This window comes from Pelophylax lessonae, assembly GCF_965119305.1.
Source record: "Pelophylax lessonae genome assembly, chromosome: 1".
NCBI lineage: Eukaryota > Metazoa > Chordata > Amphibia > Anura > Ranidae > Pelophylax > Pelophylax lessonae.
In genome coordinates, this window is record NC_138768.1 from 476,226,153 (window position 1) to 476,245,240 (window position 19,088).

The 19,088-nt window shown below is 39.9% G+C and overlaps 1 protein-coding gene across 1 annotated transcript; it reads left to right on the forward strand.

Annotated features, from left to right (window-relative positions):
• Nucleotides 1–1,434: 1,434 nt before the first annotated feature.
• Nucleotides 1,435–5,340, forward strand: RAX2 (retina and anterior neural fold homeobox 2; the record flags this gene model as incomplete). The annotated part of the gene is made up of 2 exons (XM_082254103.1): nt 1,435–1,677; nt 4,903–5,340. 2 exons carry the CDS (start codon nt 1,435–1,437, stop codon nt 5,338–5,340), a joined length of 681 nt encoding a protein of 226 aa, XP_082110229.1.
• Nucleotides 5,341–19,088: the final 13,748 nt, after the last annotated feature.

Genomic DNA, 19,088 nt, shown 5'->3' on the forward strand with positions numbered 1-19,088 from the left:
CTAAATGCCAAGCTTAAAAAAACCAAAGCATTATATAATTGATGTGCAACAGCTCCAAAATCACAAACATTAAAAACCACAGCATTAATAAATGAATGCAATAGTGAAAACAACTGTGCAACCTTGGTGTCAAACCAATCACGGCTCACATAATATATCACCCTATAGGCATAGAAATGTTATTAACAGTGTAAAAAAAATACAATGTTCATTTAAATAAAACATTCATATAGTGTCAAAATATTACTTCAAGTTTGTGTTCATGTGCTCCACACCATCACAAGGTATCTTCATGTGTGATCACACACTCCTTAACCACACACCACTGTGATAATTGGTGCCTGCTCAATTGGAAAAGAGGACCCCCTTAATTATTGGAGGTCCTCCAGCACAAGTAACCCATACGGGTTAGTTATCCTTCACTGCTCCACCCTCAGCCATTCTGTCACTTATATTGTATACTGTATAAAAGTTTACAATACTTAAATTAATAATCCCAAAGGGAAATTATTGTTGTTAAGGGTTAACCTTTCCTTCTTCCTTGTGCTGGATGACCTCCAGTAATTAAGGGGTCCTCTTTCCCAGGTGAGCAGGCACCTATTATGACAGTGGTGTGTGGTTAAGGAGTATGTGATCACACATGAAGATAACGCATGACAGTGTAGAGCAGATGAATACAATATTGAAGTACTATTTAAGTATATTATGACTGTTTTTTTGAATGGACATTGTATTTTTTTATGTTTTTAATAACATTTTTATGCTTATGATTTGATGTGACAAGGTTGTACAGTTATTTTTCACTGCTGCATTCATTTATTGGTATTGTGGTTTTTGTATTTGTGATTTTGGAGCTTTTGCACATTCATTATATAAAGTTTTGTTTTTTGCGCTGCATTTTAATTGTTGCATGTATGTTTTATGATGGGAACCACTTTTTAGTGCTGGCTTGCACACTTAATATGCCATGTTTTAGTTTTTGAAGTGCTGCACTTGTTTCAATTATTGTATAAATGGTCAGCTTGTGTTCATTGATGTAAAACCTCTATCCCAAAGGGAAAAAAAAACTGTTGCTGTAACTGCCTAAAAAGTGTTAGCTGGAGTTCAGATTTAATTTGTTAGTTAAGTCCAATAAATATGCTTGTGCATCTGACACTACCCTCTCCCATATTGACCATTCTGTTGTCCAAAGTGTCTCCGTTGCTCCTCCGTTCAGTGGAGATACTCTAAAACAGAACGTACTTTATGAGTAAGTTCCTGCTGCCTGCCCTATGTCCCACCCCTGCTTGCTTGTACATCCTTATGTATATTGTTTTTCATGCCAATTGTTACCTTTCTACAAAAGAGCACAGTTTAATTTTTTTTAAACAAAGTATTTTTCCATCAAAATCTGTAAAAGTTATTGGCCATACCGTATTCTTCCAAATTTTCAGGATGTTTCTGGACAAATGTGAAGGAGATCTGAGTGATCTAAGAGGGGACAATACACCATCATCATGTCCTGCAGAAGGAGAAGAAGATGAAATACCAAAAAAGAAACACCGCAGAAACAGAACGACTTTTACTACCTATCAATTGCATGAATTAGAAAGAGCATTTGAGCGATCCCACTACCCGGATGTATATAGCCGAGAAGAGCTTGCCATGAAAGTTAGCCTGCCAGAGGTTCGGGTACAGGTGAGACTAATAAAAAAAGGGGGATGGTTAAATTTACTGTAAGTGTAATACGCTTAATTTGTAGTACAACTTTTATAATCTAGCTTTATTTTATTTTTTTTATTATTTATAATACATGTTCATCCTAAATTTCAACCACATCCAGGTCTGCCAAGGTATACTTTAAATTTAGATCCACATTCCATTATGCTTGTCCTCTTTTTTTGCTGGTCCTTATATCCTTTTTTTTTCTTCTTTAATTTACAGATCTTGGAGCTTGGCCTTATAACATAATAAATGTACAATTATTAATACCGATACTTTAGGCACTCACCCCTGAACACCCCTAAGGGACCAGAGCAATTTTTCAGGGACTGTTTATTTGATAATAACTTTTTTTAGGACAATATTTGTCTTGGAAAAGAATATTTTTGTATATAATCCATGAAAAATAACCTAAATAATGTAATAAAATTAGCAAAACATACTTTTTTCCCTATTATTTTGGTACAAATTATAACCTAGTTATTCACAAATCAAACAAAAGTCTTTTTTGTGAAAATGAAAAAAAAAATTACAAATTAACAATTAGAAAAAAAAAAATGGTAGGAAATAATAGCTAAGGGCAGGAGGGGAAGAATGAGTTAATTAGGACTGATTTAGGGTAAACAAAGGGCTTACATTTTTATTTCATATTGTATTTCTTTTTAAATCCTCTTTACATTCCCTTTTTAGGCTTTAATTTTCCCTTTATTTACACATTGTGATTTGGCCAGTGAGTCTTTTATTCTTTTTCAACTTCTGTTAAAAGACCAAGCTGTCCAGAGGAGGTTAGGGAGTTGAGGGAAAAAACTTGACAGGGTTTTTTTTTTAAATTTATGTCAAACCTTTATCATACAAAAGAAAAATAACTGTTACTATAACTGCTTAAAATAATGTTTGCTGGAGTTCTACTTTATCCATCTAAATTTGCTAATGCATGGAACACTACCCTCTTCCCAGATCGACAGTGCTGCTGTCCAAAGGTATCTCCATTGCTCCTCCATCCAGAGGGGCAACACCGTTAAAAAGCCCATACACTAGTCAGTTTTTTTAATTCAACTAGCGGGTTGAATTAAAAATCTGATTTGATTCCCCATCCGCACACCCCATCCTCCCCACTAAGCTATTGTATTTTGACAGCGGGGAGACTTCCCTGCCATCACAATACAACTTTTTGTTTCTTGGTTTAGTACAGCTTTAACTGACATCATATGTTGATCAAAGATCCCTTTTGATATACATATGACTTAAACAAAATAAATACAAATTGTTGAAATATTACTTTGTATCTGTGTACTTCTGGCTGTAATTACGCCAACCTGGGAATTTCCAGCAATTGTGAGGGAGGAGCAGCATCTCTGTAGAAGAACAGAGCATTCTATATAGGGCCTGTGTACTGCGATAAACCTTTTTTGGCATGTAGCGTGCTTAAACTTTACAACTGGTATAAGCCCAATTGAATCTTCGAAACAACTAAATACATTCCAGGTGCATCTAAACAAAAAGTGTGCAAAGTCTTAAGCTGGATACACACTATGCAATTGTCTATAGGTTTTTTCCTTTAGATTTACCAAAACCATATAATATGAGGTCATGCCTAAACCCTTTCAATTTGTATGCAATCAGGCAGGCCCTTGCACTACATAGTTGAAGGTAAATCTAAAGCAAATCAAACAACAAAAGTTGTATAGTGTGTATCCCGCCTTAGAGTTTGTTTTCCTCAAAAATCAGCCACAGCTTCAGTAGAAAAGCCTGTCTCCTGCCAACATGCTGTAGAGTGGGACCTCTGCTTTCTTTTGGGAAGAAGTGGTTGTTTTTGCAGAGATCCAACACACCCACTTCTGAGCCAGGGCTAGATCTCTCTAATCAATGGGCAGCATGGCTTTTTAAATAGATAATTAAAAAGGGTTCTGATGTTTTTTATTGTTTCAGCAAATACAACAAACACTTAAAGGACAAGCTCTCTTTTAGGAAAAACTACATTTGTTCACGCTACCTAATGTAACCTAAGTGAGCCTGAAAATCCTAAAACAAGCTTATTTACTTCAACATGACAGCTGCAAGCCTCCTCAGCTGTTTCTATCCTTTGATGGGAAATCTTGTTTGATGCTGACCATGCCTGTGCAGTGAGCCCCCATAGCCTTAAATGGGACCTAACTCCAAGCCTTAGAGTACAGCCCTATGGAAGGGGTTAGTGTATAGGCATGGCCAGCACTAAAGAAGATTTCAGCCGGGAGGAGTTAAGCAGCAGAGAAGGCATGATAAAGTAAGTAAACAGCTGAGTAGCATACTTCTACGTTTATTTAGGTTAGAGGGCTAGAAAGGATAGGGTAATGTCGTTTTTACTAAACGTCTTACTTTGTTTAAAGTCATTCATTATAATAGTACAGTCAAGGATTCTTACAAAACAGACTCCATGACTTGGAGGTATGTGATGTTGGAACACTAGGCATCATTTAACAAGGTTTTTATTTAGGCAAACTAATGGGTTATACTAGATTTTAGCTGTAGAGCTATCCAGGTTTCTTTATTATGGATTGGCAAAATACAATGACTAAGTGCAAAAAGCAGTAATTAATCAGGAAAAAATGCAGTGCCATAATTATAATATATTTTTAGAATAAAGATAAGAATAAGAATAAAAAAAGCACCCAAATCACAGAAGTACAATTTGATAAACATATGATTCGCTTATAATTAACATTCCCTTTGCTGTCATTATACTTCTACTTCTTTAGGGAAGTATGGGAATATATGTGCAAGATGTGCTTGAAGTGTTGAGAGACTGAAATTAAATATAATAGAATCATGCCTCCTTAAAGAGTAGATCATTGGGAAACGCAAAGTTTATCTTGAAGGTTCATAGTGTTCTGTGACTTTTTACATTATTTGCTCTAAATGTGATCTTGGTGGATAATTACCATAATATAATTCCAGGCTCAGCTTAACCACCACCATGACATTTTATTATGCTGCATTCTTTACTATGCACTCCCTACTAATCCATAAACTGAAATATCCAATTTGTGACCACCTTGATCCGTTAATGGGATCCTTATTATCTAGAAGCTGTCCTTAGGAATGTTAATTGCTCTTATCCTAATGCTAGAGATTTCTCGCTCTCTCTCAACACCTGTTGCTGTACTAGATTCTAAAATACCACCTCTGATTTTTACTAAATAAGCATAATTATTTTTCATACAGGTTTGGTTCCAGAACCGAAGGGCGAAATGGAGGCGTCAGGAGAAGTTAGAGTCTTCTTCTGCCAAACTTCATGATTCCCCACTGCTCTCATTTTCACGGACGCCAATAACAGCTAATGTTGGGCCGCTAAGCTCTTCTTTACCGCTGGATCCATGGCTCACCTCCCCTATTTCTACAGCCAGCAGTGTGCACAGCATACCAGGATTTATAGCTCCTTCTCAAAATCTTCAGTCTCATTACACTGGTCATACTTTCCTCAACAGTGCACCTACAATGACATCTATCCAGCCTCTCAGCAGTGGTCCATACCAATGCATGGGAGGCTTTGTTGACAAGTTTCCCATAGAGGAGTTGGACCGAAGCTCCAGCATTGCTGCACTTCGCATGAAGGCTAAGGAGCATATTCATACCATAGACAAAACTTGGCAGCCTATCTGACAACTCCATGAACTGGGGCTATAGCCAAAACTGAAGGACTGTAAGCAACACTTAGGGCTAAAAGTGAATTCATGAGGCCAAAAATATAGGAGCTGCCGTTGCTGGCTATTTTTGAAAGTGCATCCGGGCTTCCCTACATTCAGAAATACAGTCACTGACTGAATGTTAGCTCTAGATCAGTTGCATACTAGATCAGATATTCTCAAACATTTTACCATGGAGTAATCCTTGAAATAGTTTTGAGGTCTCAGGAAACCCCAACTAAAAGTATTAGACCTACAGCTCATGGTACATTAGTGTGACCAATAGGTTGTACAGAGATTTAAAGTATAGGATAAAGAATGTGTTTGTTTTTTTTTTTTTATCAGAAAATAAAACGCATACAAACACCCAGCAAAGTAACACAGACAGTGAAAATTGTAATGCCCCCCTTACAATGGTGGTCATTTTAAGGAGGAGATCAGATTGCCACTGTTCTCTTCTCAAGGAACCCCTATCAACCATAGCAGGAACCCCTGTATTTCCCTGGATGCTGGTTAAGAACGGCCAAAAGTACAAGATAGTGAGGCCAAGAGCAGGTTATCAGCTGCAGAGCTTGCACCATTAGGTCAGCAAACACAACTACCATATTTAATCTCTCAATGGTTCTCTATAACGTTTACATTTTATTCATGTGTTGGTGGCTACATTAATTAAAAACAGTGAAATGCAAATAATGAAAATAATAAAAAGGGTATAAATTGCATGCTTAGAAGTTTTTAAAAAGTTATTCAGCAACATTTACCCATAGAAAATACATGGCAACTAAAACATGGTGTTTCTGAAATCTCAAGTAATTTCCTAAACTATTTTTTTCTAACATGTTTAAGATATATATATATATATATATATATATATATATATATATATATATATATATATATATATATATATATATATATGCTACCAGAAAAATGTGAAAAATGTAATGGGGCAATTTATCAAGTGTTTTACTGTAACTCAGATATTGTATTATCTGACAAACATTTCAAATGGTTGCCATATACAATGTTCTCACTTCAGGAGCCATGTTTATAGATTCCTGTTACACGTTTTATGGATTGTTTTTTTTTATAGCATACATGTATGCAAAAAATGAAATACAAATACAAAGGCAAAAAATCTGCAATTCTGCCCAGTGAGTTTTCTAATCCATATGCTATTATATAATGATGATCAATTTTTTTCCTCATTGCAGTCACAGTATAGCTTGGCCAAGAGTGAGACTGGATAGTAAAGGAACAGCATTTCATTAATTAGGTCAAGTTTGTGTGCTCTCCTCTAATTGGCAAATTATATTTGTTAGAGTTACAGCACTGTACAATTACATTGTTTCCCCTTCTTCAACCAGTTTGAATGTTTACATATAAGAGACTTCTGCAAAAGACAGATGGAGGTACATTAAAAAAAAAAAAAAAAAAAAAAATCAACGAATATAAGACAGGAATAAATAGGATTCCATTATATCTGCCTATGCTCAACTGTTTAAAAAAAATCTATATATTCAGACAAATTGCATAGCTGCACATTTTTAAAAGAGAAAAACAGGAATTATAAAAGATTGGAAATGTATCAGATTTTATGTGCATACTCATGCTATTACAATGCAATGCTATATTTTGTACCCTCAGCTAAAAATTAAGGGCCAGTCCACTATAGTGATATTTCTGTTATTTGGTAGACTTGGAGTTAAACCACTTGAGAATGTCAAATCTCTCTCAAAGACTTAATTGGTTAGATATTTGACCTGCACAGCTGCTGTGACAATTACAACGGTCTCACACTCCTTGCTAGGTATTATATTTTGGAGAATGGAACAAGAGGTGCTGGAACACACGAGAGTGTGGGAATGCCCAAAACTCCAAGATGGATTGGTACAGATGTGTGAATTTATGAAGGAAAATCCCATTCCTGGAGCGTCCAAGTCATATAGGTAGCCAGCAGCAGATTCAGTCTAAAAGGTTCCACCTAACAAAAAGTAAGAAATGGGGTAGACTGACCTTTAGGTATCTTACAACATACATCAGTATTTTATTTTATTTTTTTCACAATACAACTATGTGCCCCCTTCCTTAGATTTTTTATATCCTTTGAGAATAGTATATGGTTAGTGAATATGAAACAAACACTAAAAACAGATTGTAACTGTATTCTATCCCTAATGAATATATTCTATCTTACTGAAACCACACATAGCTATATTAATTGAAAGCATCATCCAAGAGATCTGAGTGTAACTTCTAATTTGAAAACAAACCCCCTTTAAACTTTTTAATTATCAAATTTCAATACGGCAAATTGGCCTAAAAAAACCCTTTGAAAAAAAAAAAAAAACAGTTTACAAAAAGGACCCTCTGATTTGACTCCATTGTCACTTAGCATATATTTAATTAAATGCTCCACTCACTTGGGTTTTTACAGTTTTATGTAATTTTTGCCAAACCAAGATTTGCAGATGGAAACCAAAAATCACTTGCAAGTAGTCCCCAAACACTTTTTTTTTTTTTTTACTATAAAACATGATAAAAATATTATAAAGTAAAAGTGTTTTACTAAAGGGTTATTTTCAATTATGTAGTAACAGCAGCCTCATCATCCTTAAGTGGATTTTGCAAATTCCTTTTACTTGTGCAATACAAATGTTATAGGGCAGTGTCTTCAAAAGGCATGTCTAAAGGTATGTCAACATTATAAGACACCATGGAATTCGCATGCGGATTCCATAAGTGACCATAAAATGGAGATATAACCAGTGAGGTAGAACAGCAAAAAGTTTGAGAAGGTTTAGATCCTCAAGACAACTATAAATGGATAATTTTTAAAAATCTTACTGAACTCAAACAGTTGTACATGAGTATAAAAGTGCAAATATATTCACAATTACAGTACAGTTTAAAAAATGTACATAAAATAAACAACTGGAACAGTGACAGTCTCTCATTTGCTTTTGTTACATACAGTGTCTTCCATCTTTCTTGAGGCGATTGTAGCTGTGCTATTGGTGCACATGCAACAGAAATAATTGAGTACTGTCCATGATTGTTTTTTGTATTTGCACTAACATACAATTTTTCAGGACAAGCTTTCTGGGTATGTACCCTTCTTCAAGGTCATAGGAGTACAGCTAGGACCTTGAATAAGGGGACATACCCCAAAAGCTTGTCCTGAAAAATTGTATATTAGTGCAAATAAAAAAAGTATCACAGACAGTACTCAGTTGTTTCTGTTACATATATACATATATTGCTAAAGTTATACCTGTTAGGTTGGGGAGGTCAGCCCGTACGTAGTGTGAGTAGGATGACACCAAAGGTCCCAAATTTTATGGAATTTTAGGGGACAGTTCCGTTTTCATACAAAATTCTTGTTTAATAAGAGATCATCTGTATAACTAATGGTTTTCATTGAATTACAGTAGGGAAGGAGGAATTCATCCATTTAATAGCTATGGCTTTGTGAGCCATAGGCAAAGTTTGTAGCAAGTATGTTCTAGTATAGTGTGGCCAATATTCTTTATCTAGTACAGTATACCAAATAAACATCAGGTATATAGGGAAGAGGGAAATGCAGTAAGGTGGTGAGCACAGTAATCACTCTCTGCCAAAAGTCCAATCTGACAACCCTAAATGAGGCACATGAAATCTACTTGGGGTTTATTACATCATACACAGTTGGGGGTGCCCAAATGTCCTATTTTGTGCAGTCAAACAGGAGGTTGCATTAATCTATTATTAACCTCGGGTGAATTACAGTATATACCATACCATTCCTCTGTAGACATAGTGGGTAGTAGGGGCTGCCTTTTGGTCTTAATAGCCAATAAAGTTGCACCCAGTTTAGTGTGTACCAAATGGGAATAGAGAGTATATTACCATTTTTGCAACTTTAACACACCTATGGGTGGGTTTTCACAGATAGATTTGTCCTGGTCCCTGAATTTTGCCTCCAAGCCATTACGCTGTTGTAAAAATCTATAAAAGAAACTATGGGGTAAATTATGTCTCCCCTGTAACTGCATAAAATAGTACATTGTTCCCTACTGGTAAATGTCTGCGAGAGTTACAGTTAAATGCAAAAATGCAGTATCTGCAATTGCACTAAATTTTGCTAGTCCCATAGGAATGAGATTTTTACAGGTCAAAAATCGAAGTTAGGCAGTTGCCTCAATCGACACCGATTTGGCCAGTTGGTGTTTCCAGGGGAATACCATAGCGGCTTCTAGATATATCAACAATAATTTTTGCTCCCAAGAATATGTACCAATTGTGCCTACAAGTTTTAGGGAACTACAAGGAGGACCCATGTGATTAGATGTTTTAGCTGTCTTATCAATTAATATGAATATCAGACAGGGCTATGCCAGCTTCCTCATGAGGCCTTTGTAGTTTCAATTTAGGCCAAGTGGTATCCCATATAAAATGTGAGAATAGAAAGTTAGGTACAGGTTAGCTGCAGAAGGATTTTGGTACCATCATAGATATATATAATAAATATATTGATAGATTTGGAAAATCATAATTTTAATTAAGTGAATTCTGCCTGCAACAAACAGGGCATTTTGAAGCACTCCTGCAATATATACTTGTAGTTTGCATTGGTGGACCAATGTTCTCTGAGATGGCCTGATGGGATGGGATCCTTTGTAATTACAATTCCCAGGTATTTAAAAGAAGGCACAATAGGGAGAGGGAACTGAGGTGGCCATGACATGGCTCTAGACGCCAATGGAATTATGACAGAAATTAGCAAGTTCGTTTTAAGACCCAAGTATTTACCAATTTTTTTGACAGTCTGAATGGCCCATAATAAGGAGGGGGTTGCATTGTGGATACATAATATTGAATTATCAGATGATTTAATATTCATGAAAAATATTTTAATAGATTTTGTACCTGGGTGCAGCATCAAGCTAGCAAAATGTTTTAGGCTAAGTATACAGAGTAAAAAAAAAAAGAAAAGTAAAAGTAAGTAAAAGTAAGTAACGGACCGTAAAATACCTGGTCGTGTAATGTGTGATGTGCTGCCATGTAAATCATGAATGGCATACAAATACACTAGGACTTATTTCATTTATTTTTGGGATTACAGAACTTTACAATGCTGACTCAGCTGAGCTGAGGGGGAGGGAGAAGACAAGACCCTTCACATGAACTTTTTTGTACATACCATATTTATTTATATTTTATATTATATTTAAATAAATAAGGCATCCCCTGAAAGTAAGCCCTAGTGTGTTTTTTTGTAGCCAAAATTAATATTTTTTTCCGGGGAAACACTGTCTATACTATTGGAGTAAAAAATCGAATCGCATGTTATTATTTATGGTATTAACACATTTGAACACGCACCACAGACACAGATTTAGCCATTGTGATATATGTAGTGCTACCCCCATAGGAGCTGCTAGATATTTTACCCGGATCTTCTCTAACTCCAGCTTCCACAGCCAGGTGCACTCTTACTTCTGTTCTTTATCTTCAATAATCAGTTTTTTTTTTAGTTTTGTTTTGTTGTTTTTTTTGAAGAACTTGGATAGGGAAGGAATTTAGTGGGATACTCAAAATTTAACTACTTACAATGAGGACAGCTTCTTTAACTGAACTGTGGAATAACTGTACAGTACACCGTACACTTTTGAGCAAGTCCTTTGAAGGAATAATGGACTGCTTTTCAGGATACTAGCCAATATCCCCTTTCTGCTGAACCAAGTAGCTGACTTTCCTAGCACAGAGGGAGTAGTAGCCAAATAACCAGGCCTCAAGATCTTTAACGTTTGTACTCACAAGGCATCTAGACCAAATGGTAGCCTCCTTCCAATTCTCCAGCAGCACCTTCCAGTGATCCCAGACAGATCTTCTAGGGACAGCTCCCCCTCAGTCAGCTCTTCAGAACACTCTGGTCAGTGCTTCAGCTTCCAGACCTCTAACCCGAGGACACATGGTAACAGGTGCGGAGGAGGGTACAGCACCCTCTCCTCAGATTGACTCTCCTCTCCAGAAAAAGACACACTTCCTGTGTGCTCACCAAATATAAATACCCTTTCCAGCATGCATAGAGGCCCCTATGCCTGTAATTGGTTGAGATGGCAGACAGCATCCATATTGATGCTGCTGACCTGCATCGATCCCTCCTATTCACCCAATACCTTCCAAGGTTGCCTGGATACAGAGGGGCCAATACAGAAGCAGCAGCACTGTGAAACACAAAGGACTCACTTACTAAACAATGTAACTTTCCCATTAACCAGGAAAATTACTTTAACCTAACCCTACCTAACTCTACCTCTCCTGTTCAGCAGAAGACCATGCTATACTAAACTATATATATCCTAGCAACCTACCTAGGAGGATGCTAAACTCACTCCCCACCAAAAAATAGGCCATGTCCTCATTGGTCTGGACACAGCCTCTACAATAAGGCTATACAAAAACAAAATGAGTATCCCACAAACTTGGAATGGGTGAGAAGGGAAATAACATACACAGGGTCAATATGGCCAATACAGTAATCCCCCGCTACATCGCGGTTCAGTTTTTGCGGTCCCGGTAATTCGCGGTTTTTTTTGTAATGTTATTTTACTATATAAATCATTAAAAATGAAAGATTTTTGTGTTTTTCATAGCTCTTGCTCTGTCTCTAAGTATCTTTTATGTGTTTAAATGAGTTTCTATTGTTTTAAAAGTGTGTTTAAAGACCTTAAAATGCTTCTGCACGTACAGTGACAGTAAAAAAACATGCCTACAATGCATTTTAATAGGGTTTTTCTATTTCGCGGAATTTCACTTTTCGCGGCTGGGTCCGGAACATAACCCCCGCAATGGAGGGGGGTTTACTGTACATTCAAAAAAAGTTAGGAGATAGAAAAATATAACACATCTCTGTACAATTATTCACAAGGTTACTGGTAGAGCCCTACCCAATGCATCTTTATATAGTGCACCCCCTGCCAAAAATATAAATGATTGGTGGGTTAACAAGCAAATACTCATAACACTATTATATGTGTCAACGTTATTTAGTTAGAACATTAGAATGGCCTCAGCCGGGGTGGGATCAGTCGTTGCAGTCCTGCGAAAGAACACATCATCAAGAAGGGTGAAACATCCTGTTTATAGCTAATTGTGGGAATGTCCTCTTCAGAGAGCTGACCTTCCCACACATAAAAAACCCACCAGATGCCTGCACTAACATTTATGCAGAATGATCCTCCACGGACTGCCACATTGTCTTTTTTTTTTCTTTCCAGGGTCCTGAAAGAGAAAACACAGAGGCAGACATTCTCTAACCTGACTAACTAAATCCTTTTTTTTTTCAGTTACAATAAGAAACTTAAAAGTCCTTTTTTTTTTCTCTGAGAAGGCCCAAGCTGGGCTTTAACAACATCAAGCATACACTCAGGGGACCCTCCCCTCTCTGGAGTGTAACTGGACAGATAGTTCCTTCCTGGGAAATTAATGGATATCTTCGCAAAGTGTCCAGATTAAACACATATCTTTCCACATTAGCAACATGGGCCAGGAACTCCCCTCTTGGTACAAAAGAAAAGTACAGGTAGCTTGACTTTGCCGTTCAAGGCCAAACTTTCACGGAACATGACTGAGACCCCTTTATTTGATGAGCTTGAGTGAACTGTAAGTCTCAGCCACTACTTAAAGTGAAAGAGGAGCTCTCTTTCTTTTCTATTGCAGGGGTGTAGGGTGAAAAATTGTAGATGAGGGGAGATGGCCCCCCGACAGTCAGCACTCAACTTGAAATTCAAAAATAGCCATAGCGACAAAAAGTGGGGTCTGGCTCAGGGCCAATAACAGCAAACAGGATGATGACAGTCTCCTTCATTAGTTTAGCAGTAGAATTATGGGTGGGGAATCCTGATCTCTCCTTTTGTGTCCTGGACTGTGGCAGACCATTCCCTGTCTTTGCAACCTGCTTTCACTACCAGCACTCTGTTCAAGTATATTGAGTGCCCCCCGACCCATGTTCTGCTTGGTGGACAGAAACTGTTGCCATAATTCAAGGCTAGATTGATTCCTGAAGGGCTTTGGAACATGCACGAAATTCCACACTTCTTCACTCCATGAGAATATCTTTACTTCCATCTCCTCCATGATTTCCCTGGGAACATACAATGGGAAATTATACCCGTACTCCAGAGCCAATTGCCGTTGGACTATCCTCTGGAAACTGGAGAATCTGGGCAACGCATCACGGTCTCCTCTTCCCAGTGGAACTAACAAACTCACTACTTTCAGTATGTAACTCTTATGCGCTTCATTTTGCACTTGTATTCTGCAAAAGGAGTGAGGAGGGGACAGATCAGGTCTCCTCTCCACATAGGCCTGACAGCACCCCAGATTCTTAGCACACAGAATCAACTGGGTGTTGTGCTCTCTCTCCTCGCTGTTCAGTCTGGAATACTGGGAATCGATCTCAGCCTCCCTTTCTCATCTGGACTCTATCCCCTCTTCTAGGGACCCTAAAGCATTCTCGAATCTCAGGGACCCCACATCCACGATTCCTGGCTCCACGTCTCAGAAAGAGCTTACAGACTTTAGACTCTGGATCTTCTGGGCCTCTGAGGTGAATGTTTCAGCCAGTTGGCTGCTTGCAGGTTCTGCCATACTGGTTACAGTCTGCTGATTACTCTCTATGGGTTTAATGCTCCTGCAGGCAAAGGTGCACAAATCTTGGGTCTGATACAGTGCAGTTCGAGTGTACAGCTCCAATCTCGGGCCCAGCGCTGATGTTATCGAACTGCTATCTTCCTGCTGAGCTACCACAAGAGTGTTCCTCACTTCAGCAATGTATCTTGTCTTCCAGTTTACTAGCAGGGTAACTGACCGGATATCACTAGGAAGGAACTCTCATCAATAGCATCACCCCACAGTGACCATACTGACCCCAGGCTCACAGCTTAACAGTAACCTGCTGGCATCTGCCACATACCAGTCCCAGGCGTTCTGCCTCGTCATAGCTGCACAGCGCCAGACTTCCTTGGGGTTGAAGCCAAACTTCGGTGTCCGTCAGTATCCTGCCCAGCAGTTCAGTCAGCCTTACTGAGAATCCACAACTGCCAGCAACTCTGGTGCTTGCACTAGCATCCGTTATCTTGCTGCTCTCTTGTCGCGGTTCCTCTCCAGCTACATCCGGTTATTGCACCATTACTCTGCCCCTTTCTCTGGATAAGCTGATCTTGGGCAAGTGCTCCTCCCAGTAAGCTGAATCATGAACATGCTCTCTTCCTTTTGGGCAGACCTTTCTTCCTGCGCTCTGGCCTAACCCCCTCTGTGCCACTATCAGCAGTGGCGCATACTTTAGCTTCAGGGTTATCAGCCTCCCAACAGGTCTCATGAGCTGGGTTAACTCCTTCACTGCCATCTGCTACTCCAGTAATCACAGACTACTGACATACTCGCTCCACCATTGTCAGGCTTTATTGTAATGTAGAGGGTAGCTTTCATACCCACAGTGTCACATCCTGAGTTAACCCCTTTACTGACATCCCCTACTCCAGTATTAACAGACTCTGCTGACATACTCACTCCCCCATTATCAGACTGAACACACACAGTCCTAAATTAACTTGTTCACCCCCAGCACTTGAAAATGTTCTGTAACTGGCCCTTATGCAGAGAACATCTTCCTCTGTAGTGCAAACACTAGTGAGTTCTTATCAGTTATCCAGTGCGGGCGCTGTGCTGTAATCTGACCTGACCAAGGGCGGCATTGCAAACCTGCTGGAGAGATGGGGGCCTGGAAGGTTAGTATCAGCAGGGACTGAAACTGGAGCGCCTGAGCGTAATTGGGGGCCGGGAGTAAGTCCTGTGAGAGAAAGCTGGAAGGGTCCATTACCTCCTGATTAGAATGGGCTATCTTGTCTGGCCAGGGGCCTGGAGGGCACAAGGTCCGTGGTGTCTGTGCCCCCTGGGAGTGGTCGACCTAGGGCTGCTCTGAGTAACACTTGGGTATGGGACCCCACTGTGTGAAAAGGCACATGGTCACATTCACAAATGCTTCCCTTATGCACTGCGCCTTTTAGGGCCTGGCCTTTTGGCTAAGTCTGGGGGCAATTTTTGCTTACCAGGCCTCAGGGCCTAGGCCACTGCACATTTGGCATGGCCACTTTTTTATTTTCTATTTATTTTTTTCCCACTGTTTGTCACTTTTCACTTTTGTGTGTTTTAACGGATTGTAGGGTGTGAGTCCTCAGGCTCACCCTGAAGTCTAGGGGGAGGATGTGTGGCCCTCAGGTTCCTTCCTCCCCTGCCTCCGGGGGGTCTCTCTTCGGGAGAGCCCCTTGACCTAGTATTCGGGGTTGGCTTCGGCTAGCCTGAAGAACGGGGTCTGCCAGGCCTTCTGGCTAGGCAGACCATGGAAACCTTAATCCCTGTCAGGAGCTTTGCGCCCCGGGGGATCAGGGTAGGAGTTCTACTTCTTCGGGGGGTTGACTAAAGCACACCCTTAGGTGCACTTTTTAGTGTTTGTTCTCATGCACATTTTTTGTTCACTTACGGGTTTTTTCGTTGTAGGTTTTTGCACCACTGCGGACTTAAAAAAAAAAAAAGAAAAATCTGTGCCTCTTCCTAGGCAGCCTTTAATTCTCTCTATGCCATTACTTGGAAATGCACTTGCGCTGGCAACCGTAGATCAGACATTCTCCTTCATGGCATAACACTGTTTCACTCCCATTGCGGTCCCACAATCCACACAGCAATACATAACAGTCTTTTGAACACTCTTACAGACTATTGCTGATAGCAATCTCTGTGAGAAATCCCAAACCCAAATCCCGCACGAGCCCCCAAATGTAGCACTACCCCATAGGAGCCGCTAGGATATTTTACCCGGATCTTCTTTAACTCCAACTTCTGCAGCCAGGCAGAAAATTTTGCTTTTTGACCAACATAAGTGCAAAAACCCAAAAAACTGTAAGCTCTATTGGCTGTAATGTCATTGCACAAAGTACTTGAATATATTACCAACATTAAATATTTCTTTCAGTACCTTAGTAGATGCCCCCTACTTATACTTATGTGGTAGTACAATCTTAATTTTGATGTTAAATTTCGATTTAGTTTTAGTCATAGTCTTTTGACTAAAATGCCATTTTAGTTTTAGTCGTATTTAGTCATCTGAATTATTTTAGTAGTATTTTAGGTGACGAAAATATTTTCAGTGACAAAATGAATACTACTTGTATCTCCTTTTACCATTTGCTTATCAAGGGACCAGTTTGCTGGTGATCCAACACAGATGAATGGCTAAAATATAAAAAAAGCAGATCTTTCAATGCACCAATTCTAACATACTAGAAATTGGCAATGAATTAGTTGTTTTTCTAGTTGTGCCCCAGAAAGTTAATGGCTGCCAAGACTTGCTCTTGGAAACTGTGAGATTGTTAAAGTAGAACTACACTGCATCTGAGCACACCAACCAAACACACAATTGATTTTAATATGCAAAGCAAATTCACCCATTCACTTATGTCTCCATGCAATATTTTGTTGAGACATCACTTTAAAAATCCCCCTAGTATTTATGGCCCAGGCTGTCCTGAGAAGTATCAGATGATCCGTGTAGCATTTACTTCCTGGAATCCATCTGCCCTTAGCTCAGGTATGCAGGCAGGGGGATGTGCTTAGCTGAGAAAACCCCTACCCCTCTCCTTTAGATTCCTGGGTTGTAGGACATCATTTGCCTAGGCCTGGGAACCAGAAAGTAACTGAAGGAAGTTTAGAACAAGTAAATATACTATACTTTCCTGTCAATTTACTAAAGCTAGCAGTGTAAGGAATAAAAATTGTCAATATTGCATGAGGGAGTGAAGTTCCGCTGCATAACGTGCACCTGTATCCAGACTATTTGCATATTCTGAACAAGAAGAAAAAAGAACAAGCCCTCTGTGATCTCTGAAGCTATAGGCATTGCGAAGGAACATACCTTCGGAGTTTTTCCTGTGACTTTCAGCAACCAGAATGTATTCAGTTATTGCTTGTTCTAAAGTTCTTTTTACTGCCTATTAAGAAAGTGAAATAATAGGTGCATGGATAGGGTTAATAAACAATGATTTCTATGTGGCAGAAGGCTGGATTCACACCAGTGCGAATTGGATGTGGGGTTTCCTCGCATCCAATTCGCATGACAAGAGAGTCTGCCTGGCTCTCAATGGAGCTGGTTCACACATCTCCATGGCGGCTGCAGAGCGGATTGTACAAGGGTTCTGTGCGTTTTTGGCTCCGTTTCAGGTCTGAATTCAGGCAAAAATGTAGGCCTGATTTGTCCCTGAAACAGAGAACAGGGATGCAGCGGACCCCTGTGAGCTGCATCCGTATTAAGGGCCAGTTCACACCACATGCAGTCCAGTGCGTCAAAAATGCATGGAAAGCAGGTTATATGGTTTTCAATGGCATAGTTCATACCAGTGCAGTCAGTTCCAGTTCCAGAAAAAAAAAGTAGAACATGCTGCATTTTTTCTGCACTGGACCACGGTAAAACGCATAAAAAATGCACTGGAACACACGTCCTTAACCGGTTGCCGACCGCCGCACGACTATATACTGCGGCGGTCAGCCCCGGCCAGGCAGAGTGACGTAGCGGTACGTCACTAGCCTTCGCCGCTCTGGTGCGCGCGCGCGCACCCGGGGTCCCGCCGATGACTCGATTGGGATCAGTCATCAGGTCCAGGCCAATCATTTTTGGTCTGGACCTGTTGATCGGTCCTGCCCAATCAGATCTCCCTCTAAGCCTGTGAAATGTAAACACAGGCTTAGAGGAGATGTGCCCTCCCCTCCCAACGGTCTTTCTGGATCCAGCGTGAGAGGAGAGCACATCTAATTGTAAGTACAGCACCAAGCACGTACATACACACTTAGATAGGCACATTTCACCCCCGATCGCCCCCCCAATTAACCCCTACAGCACCTGACACAACACACACTATATACAGCATATAGCATATACCTATATACCTGTATAAGTGTGATTTGTGAACAGGTGTAGCACTTGCGACCCCCCTTTTCCACTCAAATTACCCCCACCCCCCCCTAATAAAGATTTAACCCACTGATCTCCCCTGACCCCCCCCTGATCACCGCCGTTAACCCCTACACCCTCTGTCACATCAGCACTAATACAAACGCAATATACGGTGTTATTGTATTTTTGTATTAGTGTCATTGTGATCAGAATTAGCGCAGGCGACTAAGTTTCTGTCCCAAGAAGGTTTAGGGTCCCCGCCACCTGCCCAATAAAGATTTAAGCCCCTGACCCCCCCCTGATCACCCCTACACCCCCTGCCATAACACACACCGTATACAGTATATAGCATTTTGCTATATACCCGTATAAGTGTGATTTGTGGTCAGGTCTAGCGCTTGCGACCCCCTTTTTTCCACTTGAATTACCCGCCACCCCCCCCTAATAAAGATTTGAGCCCCTGATCTCCCCTGACCCCCCCCTGATCACCGCTAGTTAACCCCTACACCCTCTGTCACATCAGCACTAATACAAACGTAATATACTGTGTTTTTGTATTTTTGTATTAGTGTGATTGTGATCAGAATTAGCGCAGGCGACTAAGTTTGTGTCCCAAGGAGGTTTAGGGTCCCCGCCACCCGCCCAATAAAGATTTAATCCCCTGATCCCCCCCCTGATCACCCCTACACCCCCTGCCACAACGCACACTGTATACAGTATATAGCATTTTCTATATA